Raw genomic sequence first — 16,693 nt, forward strand, 5'->3', positions numbered from 1 at the left:
CATTGTTGTTCATCCTGACATCAAATCACCTTTTGACCACAAACATAAGCAAAGACACAACTGCAGTTAGGTGCTACGCTGCATGACCTATCTGTGAATCCATCTTTTCCCTGACCGCCGCATGTCCATAAACCAATAAAAATGATCAAAAACCTGTTGGTTCATGGTTGTGTCCAAATTCCTAGAGATCTACCAGAATTTAGCTTCAACTTCAATTCAGGATCTTTAGGGGCATCTGACTATATGATCCAGGTACATTAAATTAATTTAAATTGATGTTCTGTAAAAAGTTACATAACTAGGAGGAAGTTCACCACTTGTAGTGTATTTGGCAGGACATTTGGTACTGTGGCATGGCACAGGTCAAGATGTAATACTGTACATGTATTTATGAACACAGTCAATAACATTATGGGCTCTGAATCGTTCATTAATAACCATGACTCATCTTGTATCAGTGCAAAAGTTATTTATTTTATCTATGGAAAGTCATGCAATCAACTCATTTTAGAAAAACAAAAAAAGACATACTTTTATAGCACTGCACACATTAAAGGCATAACTGTTAATGTCAGTCATTTTTTGTTATGGTTGCACTGAAGTTAGGAACTTTAATAGAAGAAAATACAAAAACACTTCTAAATACTTGGAACCATAGTTCAAAGACGTTCAGCTGAAAATTTATTTGTGTAATTTTGCCAAGTGTGCTGTGTCTCTTATTTGTTTGTGACCTTGTATACGATCTTTGCTATTGTGTATATATGTGGCATTGTGTGTCTTTACAAATGTGTATGATCTTGTACATTCTTTCTTTTTGTGTGCATGTTTTTTTTAATTGTCTTTGTGTCTCTGGCTTCAGTGTCTTATCCATCTTTCATTGGTGAAGGTCCTACTGGACCATGGAGAAGTCCTGGAGGAAGTAAGTGAGCATACCCCGGCAATGGCCCTGGACACCTGGGGATTAGTAGGCGGGTCATTGGAGTCCATGGATTTTCAGCAGCCAATGGCATGTCATTCTCAGAGGGTACCCATCTTCCATTGGTTGCTGACTCTACTATTCCATACATCATTGGTAATTTACCAACAAGGGGTGGGCTAGCTGGTTGCTCTAAAGTTGAAAGAGGAAATTGTTAGTATGCACATTCTGTCCTGCTCTAAAGCTTTATTATTAATCTGATTCTAAATCTAAAAATTGGTATGTCTGGCAAACTCAAAAACAATAGCGCCACTCATGCCCTGGCATGAGAAATCATGAAGACTCCATTGGGAACCTTTGTTCACCAATAGCACACCAATAAACAGACAAAGCACTGATAAACAAAAGTGACCACATTAAGAATTCAATAAAGCAAGCAGCCCTACTGACCTAGAGTGTGTTCTGAAATCAGGGCTCTGTCAGACAGAACATCCTTCTCGTCATTCATTACCTTGTTGGTCCTGTATTTTTTCTTTTTTTCTTTTACCTAAAATCAAATAAGATTCATACTTGGCTGGTTTGAAAAGAGTTTTAGCCAACCAAGTTTATGAGTTCAGTAACGTCCAATTATCTTTAATTAAAAACAAAATTACCAGAGGGGTAGAATGTGACATACAAGAGACAACAGACGAGATGGAATTTTTTTCATAATGAGATCAAACACTTGGAAGACGCATTTGTAATCCTACCCAGTACTACTATAAATAGATTAAAAGTGGCACACACTTTTTCCAATCTCTTTTTCAGCTCCATGTTGGTTTTGTGGTAGCCTGTAGATACCTTCTGCAGGTAGTAGATAATCAGCCTGTACAGAGGCAAGCCATAAAAGCTGTGTGTACAATTCTATCCTTAAAAGCTTCTACCCATTAAATTTGTGAGGCCCATGTTATTTCTATTCAACCTCTATCTAGAATACATTATTAAATTAAATCTTATTACAATGTACATCAAATATTTCATAACAAATTCTGGAAGATAGACATGACTAATATCCGCATAATTATAACCTATGCCTAGCCTACAGAACATGATTATGTTAGTAAGGTTAGCGTAATCTCACATGCAAATAAATGAATAAATGGTCCAAGCATGGGAATAGAGTCACGAAGCACTTACGCCATTAATATCAGCACTGACATGACGACTCCTGGGTTAAATACAAAGTTGACGAAAGTTTTCATAAAAGCTGGAAACTCCAGGATCATATCGGTGAGGACGTCGTACATCTTATTTTTCCCACTGCTCAGGGGACCAATCAGAGTCAATAAAAGAGTCAAAAAAGCATAAAGCCATTTCTTATAAAAATAATCCTTGCTAGTTAAAGAAAGCATTAGATCTCTAGAAAATGTTTATTGAAAGATGGATTGATTGGCTGAATGTGAATGTTGGTTCTTTGCTTAATTTGTTTGTTTAACAGCTTTTTTGTCCCCAACAGGGTGGTAGGGTAGGTATAAAGATGGAATGATTAGGATGAAGGGAGTGAGGGAGGTATTAAAAATGGATTAAAATGAAAGAGTGTAACTGGTGTGAAAAGAAGAGGAGCTGAAATGAAGGATGAAAGTGATGGGTTAAAAGAGGGAGAATGGGAAATAAGAGGAAAGAAACGAGGCATGTCTATATATATATATATATATATATTCTATTTATTTATTTTTTTATTTTTTTTATTATTTTTTTTTTTTTTTTTTTTACAAAAACCAAGGACATTAACTATATTAGAAAAAAACCTGAGAAATGTTTAGGTGAGTGTCCATGGGTTCACTGGGAAATTGGTAAAAGGACAGGTGGACAGACATGTGCTCTCTGCATGAAATATAGGTTCAATAATGAATGGACTAACAAATGGGGTCGCTAACTGATGTATTTCTATTAGAGAATGAAGCAGCAAAAAAAACAAGGTAGCAAAGTTGAACAGGGTTTGGATTAATTAGATAATATCAGTTATGCAAAGAAATGGAAGTCAGTAATTTTATCAAATTATCTGATATGTCAAATATCTGATTTGATATATACAGCTCAAAATTAAGCATTAAGACATGACAGAAACTAAGAAAGGCATGCTTTGGGTGAGTTGCTAAGTTTTTACACGTTTGGTAGCACTAGACTAAAATTAAGATTAGTAGTAGTAAAATTTGCAGTGTTACTTACAAGATACTTAGTTTACAAAATCACAACACTACCAACTCATTAATGGAAAAGGCAATTAAATACCTTTCATATTAGTTTAGCAATGCTACTGCCTGAAAACTAGCATTACCTATTCCAAACCATAGTGGCCATAGCCAGACTCTCTAGTTGGGGGAATGTGACTGCTCTAACAATGCTAGCAGAGAGCTGTAGCAGGGCTGGAGTGGGATAATCTGTGAAAAAACCTTGGCAGCCAAAGAGAAGATCTTTGTCTATCAGTCACATCAGTATTCAAGGATGCTGAAACTGGTGAGTAAAACAGAAGGAGAACAGGCAGTCTTTACAATGCAGTGGAGCCTGTGCAAAAATTGTCTCTGAGTTCAGAGAGGAATTTTTTCCTGGGGTGAATACAGAAACCTAGAAATGTTGGTAGGGGCGAGTAGACTTCCCTAACTATGTGTGTGGAGGGGAGGTATGTAGGTGTGGGTTTATGTAACCTGAAAGGTCCACAGTCAAAGGATGGCAACATAGTCATGATGATGACAATCACAGGAATTAGACAGACGAACAGCACAAACAGAAGGATGCCCATGTAGATGTTGCTGGTCCGTGAGGCCTTGAATATATTTCTGTTGGGAATATTGCTGCTTTTTAAAGTCCAGCATTGAAAGTACATGGAAATGACCAGGCGTAGAATATTTACACTCATCAGCCCTGGACAATAGAACGTACCCATCCTGAAACAGTCATACAAACATATGTGATTATTCATGTACACACACAGACATACAGATAAAAAAAAATATATGATTCATTGTTAAGTTTTAAGACTTACTACTTACAAGACCATTCCCTGGTTGAAAATAATCCCAAGTACACTTGTACTGATATCAAACTGTCCATAACAGGGCTACAAAACGAATACACAAACACACGCACATTAGTTTCCAAAGATAAGTGCAGACATTATTGTTGTCAGCCTAATCCTCAGTAATTTCACACACACCCCTTAGGATTGTTACATCCCCGTTATCTTGCCACTAAAAGGGATCATGTAACAGCAGGCCTTGAACTGGTAACCTTCTGCTTACAAGCACCTAACCACTAAGATACCACTGATCCTTTCATGACACAGCCTTCTTCCAAGCTTCTCTTGCTTTGGACAAGATTAATGGCATCATGTTCTCCCAACTGACCAAAATCTCCCTTATGAAGTTTCATAGACATGCCTTGTATGCATTAAACATCTTTGTCTCCTAAGCCTCTGCCACCTCAGATACAGCGTTTGCATTATCCCCTAGACATGGTCCTTCATCTCCCACCTCGTCATTCTCACTTCTTCGTCCTCCTCCCTGCATATTTTGGTCTCTCTGGCCATTGCCTCATTGTCTCAATTCTTGCTTCTCCTCCTTTGGCAATGGAATGACATCTTGATCTTTTACCAATATGCAACCTCCTCTCCCACAGATGCGCAGTTGTTCGCCAACACAACCATTCTTGTTTCACCATGCTCCTATGAGAGCTCAAATTATCTGGCCAGTCCATTTTCTGTCATCTTCTGCCAGCCACCTGCAAATAAATCTACCCTTTAAAGGAATTCAATGATAAAAATGGTTAATGCTTTTGACATCTCCCTATGGCAACTGCCACAGTGCTTTCACGCTCTCTTATCAGTCATTTCTCAACATCTGTCAACATCTCCCTATATTAGTTCCACCTGGTTATCCACCTGATCAAGTCTCTGACCACTATTTTCGGATCGGTGCAGTATCCTGAACATCCAAACATTCAAATCCTTGGACACTGGTGTTCCAAAGTTTCTCTCTTTGAGCAAGTACCCAGACACAAGACATCAGAAAGCCCATTCGCAGATCTTTCTGACATAATATGAAGATTTGTCCACCTGCAGAAGCCACACAAAGCTCCATCCCAAAGTTCACCAGAGTTCTCTCCCTCACCTTAATTACCCACATTCCAACCACTGCAGAAGGTCTGCCCTCACAATCTGATACTGGTAGTGGGTGCTGAGCATTGCACAGGTATGACTGTATCAGCCACAGTCGTGTTCAGGCATAACACGTCATTGGCACTTCTGGGGTTGATAATGGTCTGCCACCCAAAAATATCTAATATGCAAGGTGTTTGTCATAAATACAGTGGTGTGAAAAAGTGTTTGCCCTCTTCCTGATAGCTTATTTTTTTTGCATGTTTGTCACAATTAAATGTTTCAGTTCATCAAACAAATTTTAAAGTAAACACAAAATGCAATTTTATATGAAGGATTTTATTATTAAGAGGAACAAATCCAAACCTACATGGCCCTGTGTTTAAATTAACTGTGGTTTATCACATCTTTGGAAAGCTGAGTTCAATTTCTCCCACACCCAGGCCTGATTATTGCCACACCTGTTCTCAATCAAGAAATCACATAAATAGGACCTGCCTGACAAAGTGAAGTAGACCAAAAGATCCTCAAAAGCTAGATATCATACTGCGATCCAAAGAAATTCAGGAACAAATGAGATACAAAGTAATTGAGATCTATCAGTCTGGAAAAGGTTATAAAGCCATTTCTAAAGCTTTGGGACTCCAGTGAACCACAGTGAGAGCTATTGTCCACAAATGGCAAAAACATAGAACATAGAAATAAGAAAGAGACTGGGCAAAAATGGCCTGCATGGCAGAGTTCCAAGATGAAAACCACTGCTGAGCAAAAAGAACATAAAAGCTAATCTCAGTTTTGCCAGAAAACATCTTGATGATCCCCAAGACTTTTGGGAAAATTCTCTGTGGACTGAGAAGACAAAAGTTGAACTTTTTGGAAGGTGTATGTCCCATTACATCTGGTGTAAACGTAACACAGCATTTCAGAAAAGGAACATCATAGCAACAGTAAAATATTGTGGTGGTAGTGTGATGGTCTGGGCTGTTTTGCTGCTTCAGGACCTGGAAGACTTGCTGTGGTAAATGGAACCATGAATTCTGCGATCTACCAAAAAATCCTGAAGGAGAATGTCTGGCCATTTGTTCATGACCTCAAGCTAAAGCCCACTTGGGTTCTGCAGCAGGACAATGACCCAAAACACACCAGCAAGTCTACCTCTGAATGGCTTAAGAAAATCAAAATGAAGACTTTGGAGTGGTCTAGTCAAAGCCCTGACCTGAATCCGATTGAGATGCTCTGGCATGACCTTATAAAGGCGGTTCATGCGCCAATGTGGCCTAATTACAACAATTCTGCAAAGATAAGTGGGCCAAAATTCCTCCACAGCGCTGTAAAAGACTCATTGCCAGTTATTGCAAACACTTGTTTGCAGTTGTTGCTGCTAAGGGTGGCACAACACTTTAGGTGGCACAATTAGGTTATGGGGGCAATCACTTTTTGACACATGGCCATGTAGGTTTGGATTTTTTTCCCTTAATAATAAAAACCTTCATTTAAAAACTGCATTTTGTATTTCCTTGTGTTATCTTTGTCTAATATTGAAATTTGTTTGATGATCTGAAACATTTAAGTGTGACAAACATGCAAAAAGGGGGCAAACACTTTCACACCACTGTATGTAAATAATATTTTTTTTAAACTGTTATACTGAATATTTAATAAAAGTTCAGTTAATTCTAACAATAGACAACATATATCAATTATATATTGCATTACACCACATCAAGGACCACACTGAGAATCACCTGGCCAAAAACCACATAATACAACAACAACAACAATAATAACAAAAAAACAAACAAACCAAGATTTTAAAAAGCTCACAAATGTGGCTTCCAGGTCCCAGCACCAGCAATAGTTGAGGTAGCGAACAACTACAGCTCTGATGGTATCTGTGATCAGGATGTTAATATACGTCACTTGTATATCTGATATTATTAGCTTCATAAACCCCTAAACAGAGCAAAAGAAATGAAAAAAAATGTAATAGGACTGCATGATTATGACAAAAACAAACAAATTGTACAAATAATAATTGTACAAATTGTAATAATTCTGGGTGATGCTGCAGCTGAAATATTTAACTGTGAAGAAGAGTGACATTGGAGTACCCTTTCATATCACACATGAGTGATATACGGGGGTATTCAGTCCCACTGAATGAACAATTCATAGATTATTCAAATCTATGAACTTGGGAGGGCAAGGGTTAATATGCATGTCCTAAGTAAGGCATGTAACTGATCGTTGTATGATTTTGAAATGTTCATTAACTGCCCAATTCTGTATACATGACCTCAGCTGTACAACTGTATGCATTTATTTGCAATTGTGATCTCTTGGAGAAAACTACAAATGCTGAACTGTAATGTATAGGGAACACTATTACATAAAAATAATTTTTTAGATGCAGTGGATAAACCTAGATTTAATTTATATGCGATTATACATGGATATGTTCATGAGGTGCATTTGGACACTAAAATAATAGCAGCCTGTTCAGGATAATACCCACGATGCCCACTTGAGTCTCCCAGCAGGGTCCCCTGATGACATCAGCAGGGTCAATGTTTGGTGGGGGGATGTTCTCAGTCACGTTGTGGTGCAGTGTGTAGTTAGCATAGTACTGCTGCAGGGCAATGATGCTTTGATTCTTTATTGTCTTCTCAACCTGTAGCTGTGAACATGAAGCCACAAAATGTAATGAAAATTTGAAATAGCAAACCTTTATTTTTTGTATTTAATGTGCATTCAGTATATTCAATATACTAAGGCATTTTTATCATAAGGGGCATTATTCAGTATTGTTTTGACATTACTGTTTTAGGATGAATTTTTAAAGTACCATTTAAATGTTAAATTACAACAAGGTCCAAAATACTGACTTTCATAATTTACCAAAAACTAATGTTATTTTACTCAGTTCAAACAATCGGTCAATCAATTGATTTTTGATATATTTTATTTATATATAATTTGCTCAGAATTGACCCCAAAGCATTGTAAATTATTTTAAATTGAAAAGACAAATTTAAAAAGATGTGATTAATTTTGGGCTTTGAACAAGTCAATAGTGTTGGTGTTTCTGATCAAAATAGGTAGAGGTCTGATAGCTAAAAGCTCTGTTTCCAGTTGGTTTTAGATTTGTTCTAGACATGGTGTGTCCAGCATCATGGGAGCAGAGACATTTTTTCAGGATAGCAGAAGCACAGAACATTGTAGAAATGAATGTGCGCTTGGGGATGAATGTTCTGATTATTAGTCCACAATATAAAACCATACCTTTTCTAATTTTATATTACACAAACTGTATACATCATATTCCTATGTTCCAAAATGGGACTTGAGATGACTAAGCTGTATAGTTGTGTGTGTGTGAGAGAGAGAGAGAGAGAGAGAGAGAGAGAGAGAGAGAGAGAGAGAGAGAGAGAGAGAGAGAGAGAGAGAGAGAGAGAGAGAGAGAGAGAGAGAGAGAGAGAGAGAGAGTTCAAGCTGCCTTGGACACCAAGTTGTATGGTGAGTTGCACCCATCGCTATCAGCAAGAGAGGAGGTAACCACACCATCATGGGGGGGGGGGAACCAGGCACTTCACTTGCAATGCTAAATGCCTCGCTGCTGTTATTTCATATTTCAAGAGAGAAAAATCCTATAACATCAAAGGCTTCAGCGGTGTGAACATCTGGGGTAAAGATTTAAATAGTTCACCATGGCAGATAGAATTGCATTTCATACTAAGAAATCATCTTCAGTGCCGAGTACGCAAACATCGGTGACACTATGAAGTGATCAGGGAGAGTCAAGATGGATGCTTTAGGTCACTGTTCTTTAGATGAAACCAGGTCCAGAATGTGATAATGGCAGCGGGTGGGAGGGTCTTGTTATAAACACGTGTGTAACAAAGAACAGGTGAAACTAATTAACAATCACGTGGAAGCCCAAGGAAAAATTATTTATAAAGGGAGACCAAACACTTAAAAAATATCAAAGATTAGTTTAGTTTGTCAGATTCTGACAGTAGGCAATTTTGTTAAAGAAATAGACGAGCTTTAGAAAATCTGTAAATCTGTCCACTCCAACCAGAATGACAGTTATAATGAGAGGAATGCAATGATGTGATAATGTTGAAACCACCTGAAACCAGGGTTGATGAGGAAGGAGCCGCCAAAAGAGATAGGAAAAGATAGGAAGGAAATTCCAATATCTGGTCATTTGAGGAGACAATGTAACCCCGGTTACAGCTCTTCCACAGCTGGGTGAGGCAGCTCTGGACAGCTGGTTTGAAAATGACCAGGTTTCCCCAGAGTGTATATAGCATCTCTCCCTTAAGCACGTTCCAACTGGGAACGACAAGTCTTTCCCATCTTTTTTGGCCTATGGGTTGGGATTTTCTGAAAATGGGGAAATTGGATTAGGACAAGGGTTGTCCGCCAGGTGGTGCTCTCTTCACTATTCACACAGGCGATTACTGAAGTGAATAGAATGAGCCATAAGCTGCTCTAAGTCCCCGATTTGTTGCAACAAGCCAGCTCATCCTTGATTGGCTCCGACAGTCCATTGTGAAAAGCTGCAGCCAGGGCCTCCTGTTTCCAATGGCTATAAATACCCAGCATTTGAAAGTGAATTGTGTAATTTGCAACTTAATGCCCTGCAGGAGCCAGAATAATTGCAAAATCTGCCTTGTGGCTGGTGACTCAGTGGTCAAAAACGTGCCTCATTTCTTCAAAGAAGTTGGTAAGAGGAGCAGATGGTGCTCTGTCACTCCAAGACATCAGTGACCCAAGCAGTTTAGATTAAAAATACCGGGCAACCACATTTAACACTGGTTTGGCAAGATGAGGTGTTGCTACAGGGTCAGCAGGTGACAAAGGATCTGACGGTTGCTATAACTGCAAAGCTGGCAAGGCATGGCGAATCTTGCTAATCATCCACTGGAAACATCTGCTTGCCCTTCAAAGATGTTTAAGGCTGCCAAGATATGGTCAAACTCAGTGGGCTCAGATGTAGGAATCCCTGTGGGGTCCATACTTTAGCCCAATCTAAATCTCCAGTCTTCTCCACTCTAGATTTATGCACGCTCCTGAAAAAGTCTACAGGTTCAAATAATTCTGCTGTACATCAAGGCCCTAAGTGGAGTAATGCACTTTTTCAAACTTCCAGAGAAGGAATAACACACAAGCAATGCACAATGTCACACTGGCAAGAAGAGAGATTATCACATAGTTTCACACATAGCGTGAACTTTAGCAACAAAGGCTCGAACAATGTGCTAGTATACTGTAATGGCAAGACATGCGCAGCACTGGAGGTAGATAGCTGGGATTAAATAACAAAACACAAACAAGGCACAGGTAACAGAGATCAGTAATCAGGGGATTGTGAACAAGGAAGGTGTTGTGTGTGAGAGTGGGCATGTCCCTCTGTCTGCGTGCCTGGCATCATTCACTGCCTGGCCAAAAAAAAAGGTCACACACGCTTAATATTTCGTTGAACCGCCTTTAGCTTTGATTACGGCACACATTCACTGTGGCATCATTTCCACAAGCTTCTGCAATGTCACAACATTTATTTATGTCCAGAGTTGCACTAAATTTTCCCCAAGATCTTGTGTTGATGATGGGAGATTTGAACCACTGCGCAAAGTCTTCTCCAGCACATCCCAAAGATTCTCAGTGGGGTTCAGGTCTGAACTCTGTGGTGGCCAATCCATGTGTGAAAATGATGTCTCATGCTCCCTGAACCACTCTTTCACAATTTGAGCCTGATAAATCCTGACATTGTCATCTTGGAATATGCCCGAGCCATCAGGGAAGAAAAAATCCATTGATGGAATAACCTGGTCATTCAGTATATTCAGGTAGTCAGCTGACCTCATTCTTTGGGCACATAACGTTGCTGAACCTAGACCTGACCAACTGCAGCAATCCCAGATCATAGCACTGCCCCCACAGGCTTGTACGGTAGGCACTAAGCATGATGGGTGCATCACTTCAGCCACCTCTCTTCTTACCCTGATGCACTCTGGAACAGGGTAAATCTGGACTCATCAGACCACATGACCTTCTTACATTGTTCCAGAGTCAAATCTTTATGCTCCTTCGCATTGTGCATGTCGAAATGTTCTTAATTTCACTAATTTCTACTGTTGTTTTTCTATGATTTGATTTCACCACACATTTAAGTGATCGCCGATCTCGATCATTCAAGATTTTTTTCTGACCACATTCCTTCCCCACTGTCCTTCCACTTTTTAATATTGCGTTGGACAGTTCTTAACCCGATTTTAGTAGTTTCAGCAATCTCCTTAGATGTTTTCTCTGATTGATGCATGACAATAATTTGAGCCTTCTGAAACAGATTAACATCTTTTCCATGACCACAGAGAAGCTACTCACTGCATCAGTTATGGTTAAATAACTTGTTGCCAGCTGAAACATAATCACCCATGCAGTAATTATCCAATGGGAGGCTCTTACCTATTTGCTTAGTTAAATCCAGGTGGTGACCTTTTTTTTTGGCCAGGCAGTGTATATTGACATGGATGATAAGCATGGAAATGAGTCAGTCAAGTCCCCTAGGATTTTTTAGAAGCTAGCAGCACGGGGGCCTCGCAGATTTGACTTGATGACATTGGCCACTTTAATAAATGTCACAGATGCTAGTCCAAAATCTGCAAGATTGTTCTGCAGTCTGGAGAATTCCATATGGCAATAGTTGTAATAACTTTCCAAGTTTTCTTCTCCTTCTCTATTTAAAGTCTTTCCTTTTTCATCTAGTCTTTTTTAGAAAAGTTGCTCCTCTTTTTTTTATTTCTCCTTTGTAAGTATGACTTAAATATAAAAGCTTTAAAAAAAAATCAAAATATTTTTAAAATGGCTTTCCTCGCTAAAGCCTTTGAGTACACATCTCCTAAACCCTTTTTGCATAACCATAAGCAGAACTTTCATCACACAGTGCAAACAATCCTACGTTTTCATGCACAAAGCACTGCCATGGACAAAACACACAACTCCATTCACCACAAAATAAATGCAAAACACAATTCCAGTCACCACAAATAACACAAGTGGTTAAAAAATCAACACACATAAATTTTCTGAAGTTCTAAAGACATGATTTACCAATGAGAAAACAGTAATGCAGTTTGAATCCATGCAGATGGATAACTAAGGTAACAAGTGGGAACAAAATGAATAATTGTGGAGTGCAGATGCTTCCAGACAGATATACAGCTGTAATGGCAGCAGATCCGTTAATGAAATCAGGGTGAGACCACCACAAAGGACTGTTCTTTCCTGGTGATTATAAGGTGGAGGACTACCTAGGTGGACTCAATCGCAATTAAAGGGGTGGAAAGAAAACACTGGGATTTATTCAGTCGGTTCATTCTTCATTAAGCCGAAGGGTATCACCAGATATTCATACAGGCCCATGAGCAAAGCAAATTAAAACAGTTCTTTATAGGAGCCTCAGACTTCAGACTCTTTTGTACAAGGTTACATGTACAAAGGTGAAAAAATATTCTAGATTAGCACACTGATGGTGTGCAACAAATTTGTCTTCTAAGTCTGGCATACCTGGTCAGTGATGTCTTCAATAATAGTAAACACGAAGGTGTAAATGTTGCCAACGAAAAGGGCAAAGAGTCGTCCCAGCTGCCATTTGAGGGCGATGCGGGGGTGGTAGTCCTCCAGCTCAGCAATGGTCTCAAACAGTGCTGGACAAAACATGCCCAGCAGTGAGATGACAATCTCCACCTTAGCAAGACACAACAAATTTTATTTTAAAAAATAAAACCTAAATAAAACTTTAAAAAAAAACACATAAACATAAATATATAGAGACAAGGCCAACTAAAACAAATAACAAATAAGCACATAAAAAAAAATATAAGCCAATGCAGGTTTTTGAAACAAATCTACTCATAGAACTTCAGGGGTTTTTCGACAGTGTTATTGTTGCAGAACAGCATTTGACTCCTAAGAACCAAAAGGAGTTTATAAAATGAAAGTTACCTCATTTTTCTGTAACCAGGATACCTGATTGCGGTCCATTTTAGAAAACGTTTGGTGTCTTTTTGCCACAGAATATATAAGATATCCACTGCCCATCAGGCAGGACAGGATCAGCACGTTAGCGACAAAACGCAGAAACAACCGCGTGTTCAGGTCCTCGTTCTTGAAGTGCCTCAGTTCGTCAACTAAGGATTCCTGCAGGCACAAGGTCAAAGGTCAGTCAAAGCCACCCGATGCTTGGAATCGCTACAGCCCAAGACATGTCATAAGATTTATTTTAAATTCTCTATCTCGTGACCTCACTGCCAAGTGTTTGGTTTAATAAAGTCGGCTGGTAATCAGGACCACAGGGTACTGACCGCTCTCCATGTTTCTCAACTAGTGTCTACTAGTGAGCAGCACTGACCGCCAGAGCAAACACTGAGACAAGAGCTACAGTTCATTTTCTGCTGCACCACTCACTCCTCCCTTAGCACCAAAATTAAAGTCAACTCTGAGGGCAGAGACATGTAGCAGGCCTCCGTGCAGTTGACTACCCTTGCTCCCTGCATAGTTTGCGATCATTGCCCAGTAAGATCTAGTGATGGGAGGTCAATATGCAGCTACAATGAGCCATGCCATACTCACACGCACATCTAGTGCGCAGACACCTCTCTGCTGCCCTACCAACGTCAGGATTACAAGCCCCTCATTTAAAGCATAATGTGACAATCCTCACCCTCACAAGTTGCCTTAAAATCTAATGGGCTGATGCATTTCTGATGCATTTCTGACGCTGCCTTTTTAGCACATATCCAGAATTCTACACAAATTTCCGTATCCCTTATTCGACTCACTTTCTCATTATAAAAACCCTTCAAACTCATTAAATCACTCTGATAAGCCATTCTGAGCTCCTTATCTGATGTGTGTAATGGTTAAATAGCCGTTTAAGTAATTGAAAGAAGTTAGGAATTCTTGTTCAAACCTTCAAGACAAATGTGATGGCAGCACTTTTCTCCTCTGCTGTCTCCGTGTTTCCAATGAGGTACTCCCAGCTTGTGAAAACATTCCAGGAGAACTTGAAGGCATCCTCATCTCCAATACTATTCGCCTCACTGGCATTCTTCGCCATCCTACGAGAGGAACCGACAATCACCTTAACCGATGAGTTATTATGACTAGCCACGAATGAAAGCAATGAATAAACCTTTTTTGTTTAGCTCAGTTGACTGGGAAAGATGTAACCTTCTTTTCTACATTTACAGTCATCAAATTGAGCGTATCATCTTAAGAATTAATTCGTGTCTAAGTTCATGACCCCTGTAATAGAGTAAAAATATAAATAGTGAAGAATGCTTTGGGGGGGGGAAAGGAGACTTACACCCTAATCACTACCACCAGGATGTAGAAGAAAATTACAAGTCCAACAAGTAAATATGCCAGGGGTAGGTGGTACCCAAAGAATCCAATCTTTTCCTTGTTGTCATAGTAACCATAAAAGAAAGCTGAGTACTTCAAATAACCCTTTTTGAAAACAAACAAACAAACAAAAATCGTTACTATTTGACTTTCCTGGTCATTTTAATACTTTATTTTAAATAAAATCTAGAGTAATAAAAAGCATGACAAATTCCTCACGCCATATTCATAGAGGACGTCGAAGTCCATGGCATTGGCTTGCTCATTTCTAGGGACTGTCTTCCTTGGGATGGTGCCATATGGCACCCCCCACAGAGTCTCCAGACAGAGAGAAAGAGATCACTGCACAGATTACTCAACACCATCTGACACCATCTCCAAAAGTTTGGTCAGCAAAGAAACATAATAAAGTTTATAATAACTCCTGCTGTTGAGTTGGCATTCGGGAATGAGATTTCAGTCACTTGCATTTGTCATATTTAATTACCAGTTGCGTGCAAAACATTAACCAAAATGTAGCTAATTTATTCCAGTTCCATGGTGGAGACATGCCATACAGACAAGCCAAACCCCACGCCATCATTTGAGTGGTCTTTTTGTGGCCCTCAATTTAGAAACCTTTGTTTATATGAAAATGTACTGATTGAAAAATTAGGGCCAAGTTTTCTGATAAGATTTTAAAAATCTGATAAGGTTTTAAAAAAATGCCCCAAAAAAAGGAATCAAGTACTCACTTGTTGTTCACACAGTCGCTTAAATACTGTTTGTTATGAAACTAGATTTAAAAACTATTGTTGTAGGTTAGAGTAACGTGTGAATACAAGAGTAAAAAGTTAAATACTACTGTTAAATAGGACAATCGCAATTTTTATGCATCATGTTTAATTTATACATTCAAAGTCAAATTTATGCCTGTGTTATAGATAGAATGTATCAGTATAGTGAAAAAGATACAACCATTAGAACTTTTTTTATATGTGAAGCAGACAATTCACTTGAAAACATGGCTTCTGTAACATGTCTGGCCCACTTGTAAATGCTATGAAAAAATTCTAATCACAAGAAAATTGCAACGTGTAGCAAATTTGTCTAAATGGCTTGGACTAGCAGTTTCGGCATTAATCTGTTTGTGTAAGTGGTCCCTGCAAAACAAGGTTTCATAAAGATTTCATTATAAATTTACCTCAGGAATTATAATAAGCCCAACCACTAAGACAAATGGAACAAGATTGACGACATACATCCACCTGAGGAAGATGAAGTAGGAGGCTACAGAAGAGCCATACTGACCTTAGAGGGAGAGAAAGACGAGGACACGTCAGGGTATATATGGGTATACTATATGTTTAGTATATTCTACACAGCCACTGAAATTACAATGTATATAAGAAAAATATTAAATATTATAAAAATATATAAGAAGACTATATAAGAGGAAATTTAAATGCAACCAACTTTCTACTTCTTTAATTTTCCCTTGCCAGGGAGTGATCATAGTCTTCAAGTTTTCTAACTCTAGATTGAACTTGATCAGTTTCTAAAAAACACATAAATAAAAGGACAGAAAACAACATTACGGCATCATTAAGACATGACATGGTTTCTCACAGACCATGATGCATTGTGGATAATTCCATGCTGTACCTTGTTAATCATGGTTTTAAAAAAGCGGGTGTTCGTCCCCTTCGCACTTCCCAATACGCTTTCAGATGCCTCTACAAACTCCTGGGCTTTCCTGGCAAAGATTCAGATACACAGACAATAAGAGATCCTGCCAAAAAAAGTGTGCTGGAACATGAAGCAATTATTTATTTCTCATAGCACACAGAAATAAATAGAGAAATTATCAGTTTTCCAAAATTGGTATGTGAGTACAATACGCTGATGTCTATGAGCTCAGAGAGTTAAAGCAACGTTTTGTAAGGCATGAGTGCTCAGTCCTGCTCCTGCACTTCTACCATGTGAAAAGGTTTAGTTCCAATCTAATCCCCTCAATCTAGATTAACAAAAGCTTTTGGACCACACAAATCTTATGAGAACATGTGTTTTATTAGGGCTAGGATTGAGCAGCTATTATCTGTTATGGAAGAGTTGAATGGGTTTTATGAAATTGACTTATAGTGTCCTACTTCTGTTAACTTCTCTGATCTAAAGTTAACAAAAATATGGATTACAGACATATTAGACCATGTACTTTTTGCATCTATTGTTTCATAATTATAATAATGTGG

General features: G+C 38.7%; 1 protein-coding gene across 8 annotated transcripts; it reads right to left on the reverse strand.

The window, feature by feature from the left end:
- Positions 1-478: 478 nt before the first annotated feature.
- Positions 479-16,330, reverse strand: LOC113590290 (transmembrane channel-like protein 2-B). 8 transcript variants are annotated; one of them, XM_081710493.1, is made up of 16 exons: positions 16,107-16,330; positions 15,918-15,999; positions 14,682-15,752; positions 14,425-14,567; positions 14,029-14,176; positions 13,062-13,256; positions 12,624-12,803; positions 7,564-7,725; positions 6,873-7,001; positions 3,946-4,013; positions 3,601-3,840; positions 3,349-3,409; positions 2,093-2,215; positions 1,703-1,781; positions 1,367-1,490; positions 479-1,108 (listed from the first exon to the last, which is right to left on the reverse strand). In XM_081710493.1, the coding sequence occupies exons 3-12, from the start codon at positions 14,709-14,711 to the stop codon at positions 3,388-3,390; spliced, it is 1,317 nt and encodes a 438-aa protein (XP_081566619.1). In that variant the 5' UTR covers positions 14,712-15,752; positions 15,918-15,999; positions 16,107-16,330; the 3' UTR covers positions 479-1,108; positions 1,367-1,490; positions 1,703-1,781; positions 2,093-2,215; positions 3,349-3,387. The 8 variants fall into 8 exon arrangements, with proteins under 8 accessions (XP_081566619.1, XP_081566614.1, XP_081566610.1 ...); XM_081710488.1 differs by having other exon boundaries at positions 2,093-3,409; XM_081710484.1 differs by having other exon boundaries at positions 3,349-3,840.
- Between the last annotated feature and the right edge of the window lie 363 nt (positions 16,331-16,693).

This window comes from Electrophorus electricus, chromosome 1 (genome assembly GCF_041902795.1).
Source record: "Electrophorus electricus isolate QZ-2024a chromosome 1, ASM4190279v1, whole genome shotgun sequence".
Taxonomy (NCBI): Eukaryota; Metazoa; Chordata; class Actinopteri; order Gymnotiformes; family Gymnotidae; genus Electrophorus; species Electrophorus electricus.

Bases quoted from the DNA above. Each gene is read 5' to 3' on its own strand.
- LOC113590290 (XM_081710484.1), bottom strand. From the start codon at position 14,711: ATGGACTTCGACGTCCTCTATGAATATGGC. The intron at 14,568-14,681 runs GTGAGGAATTTG...GTTTTCAAAAAG, and splicing joins ACGTCCTCTATGAATATGGC to GGTTATTTGAAGTACTCAGC. The intron at 12,804-13,061 runs GTAACTTTCATT...TGTCTTGCTAAG, and splicing joins CCTGGTTACAGAAAAATGAG to GTGGAGATTGTCATCTCACT.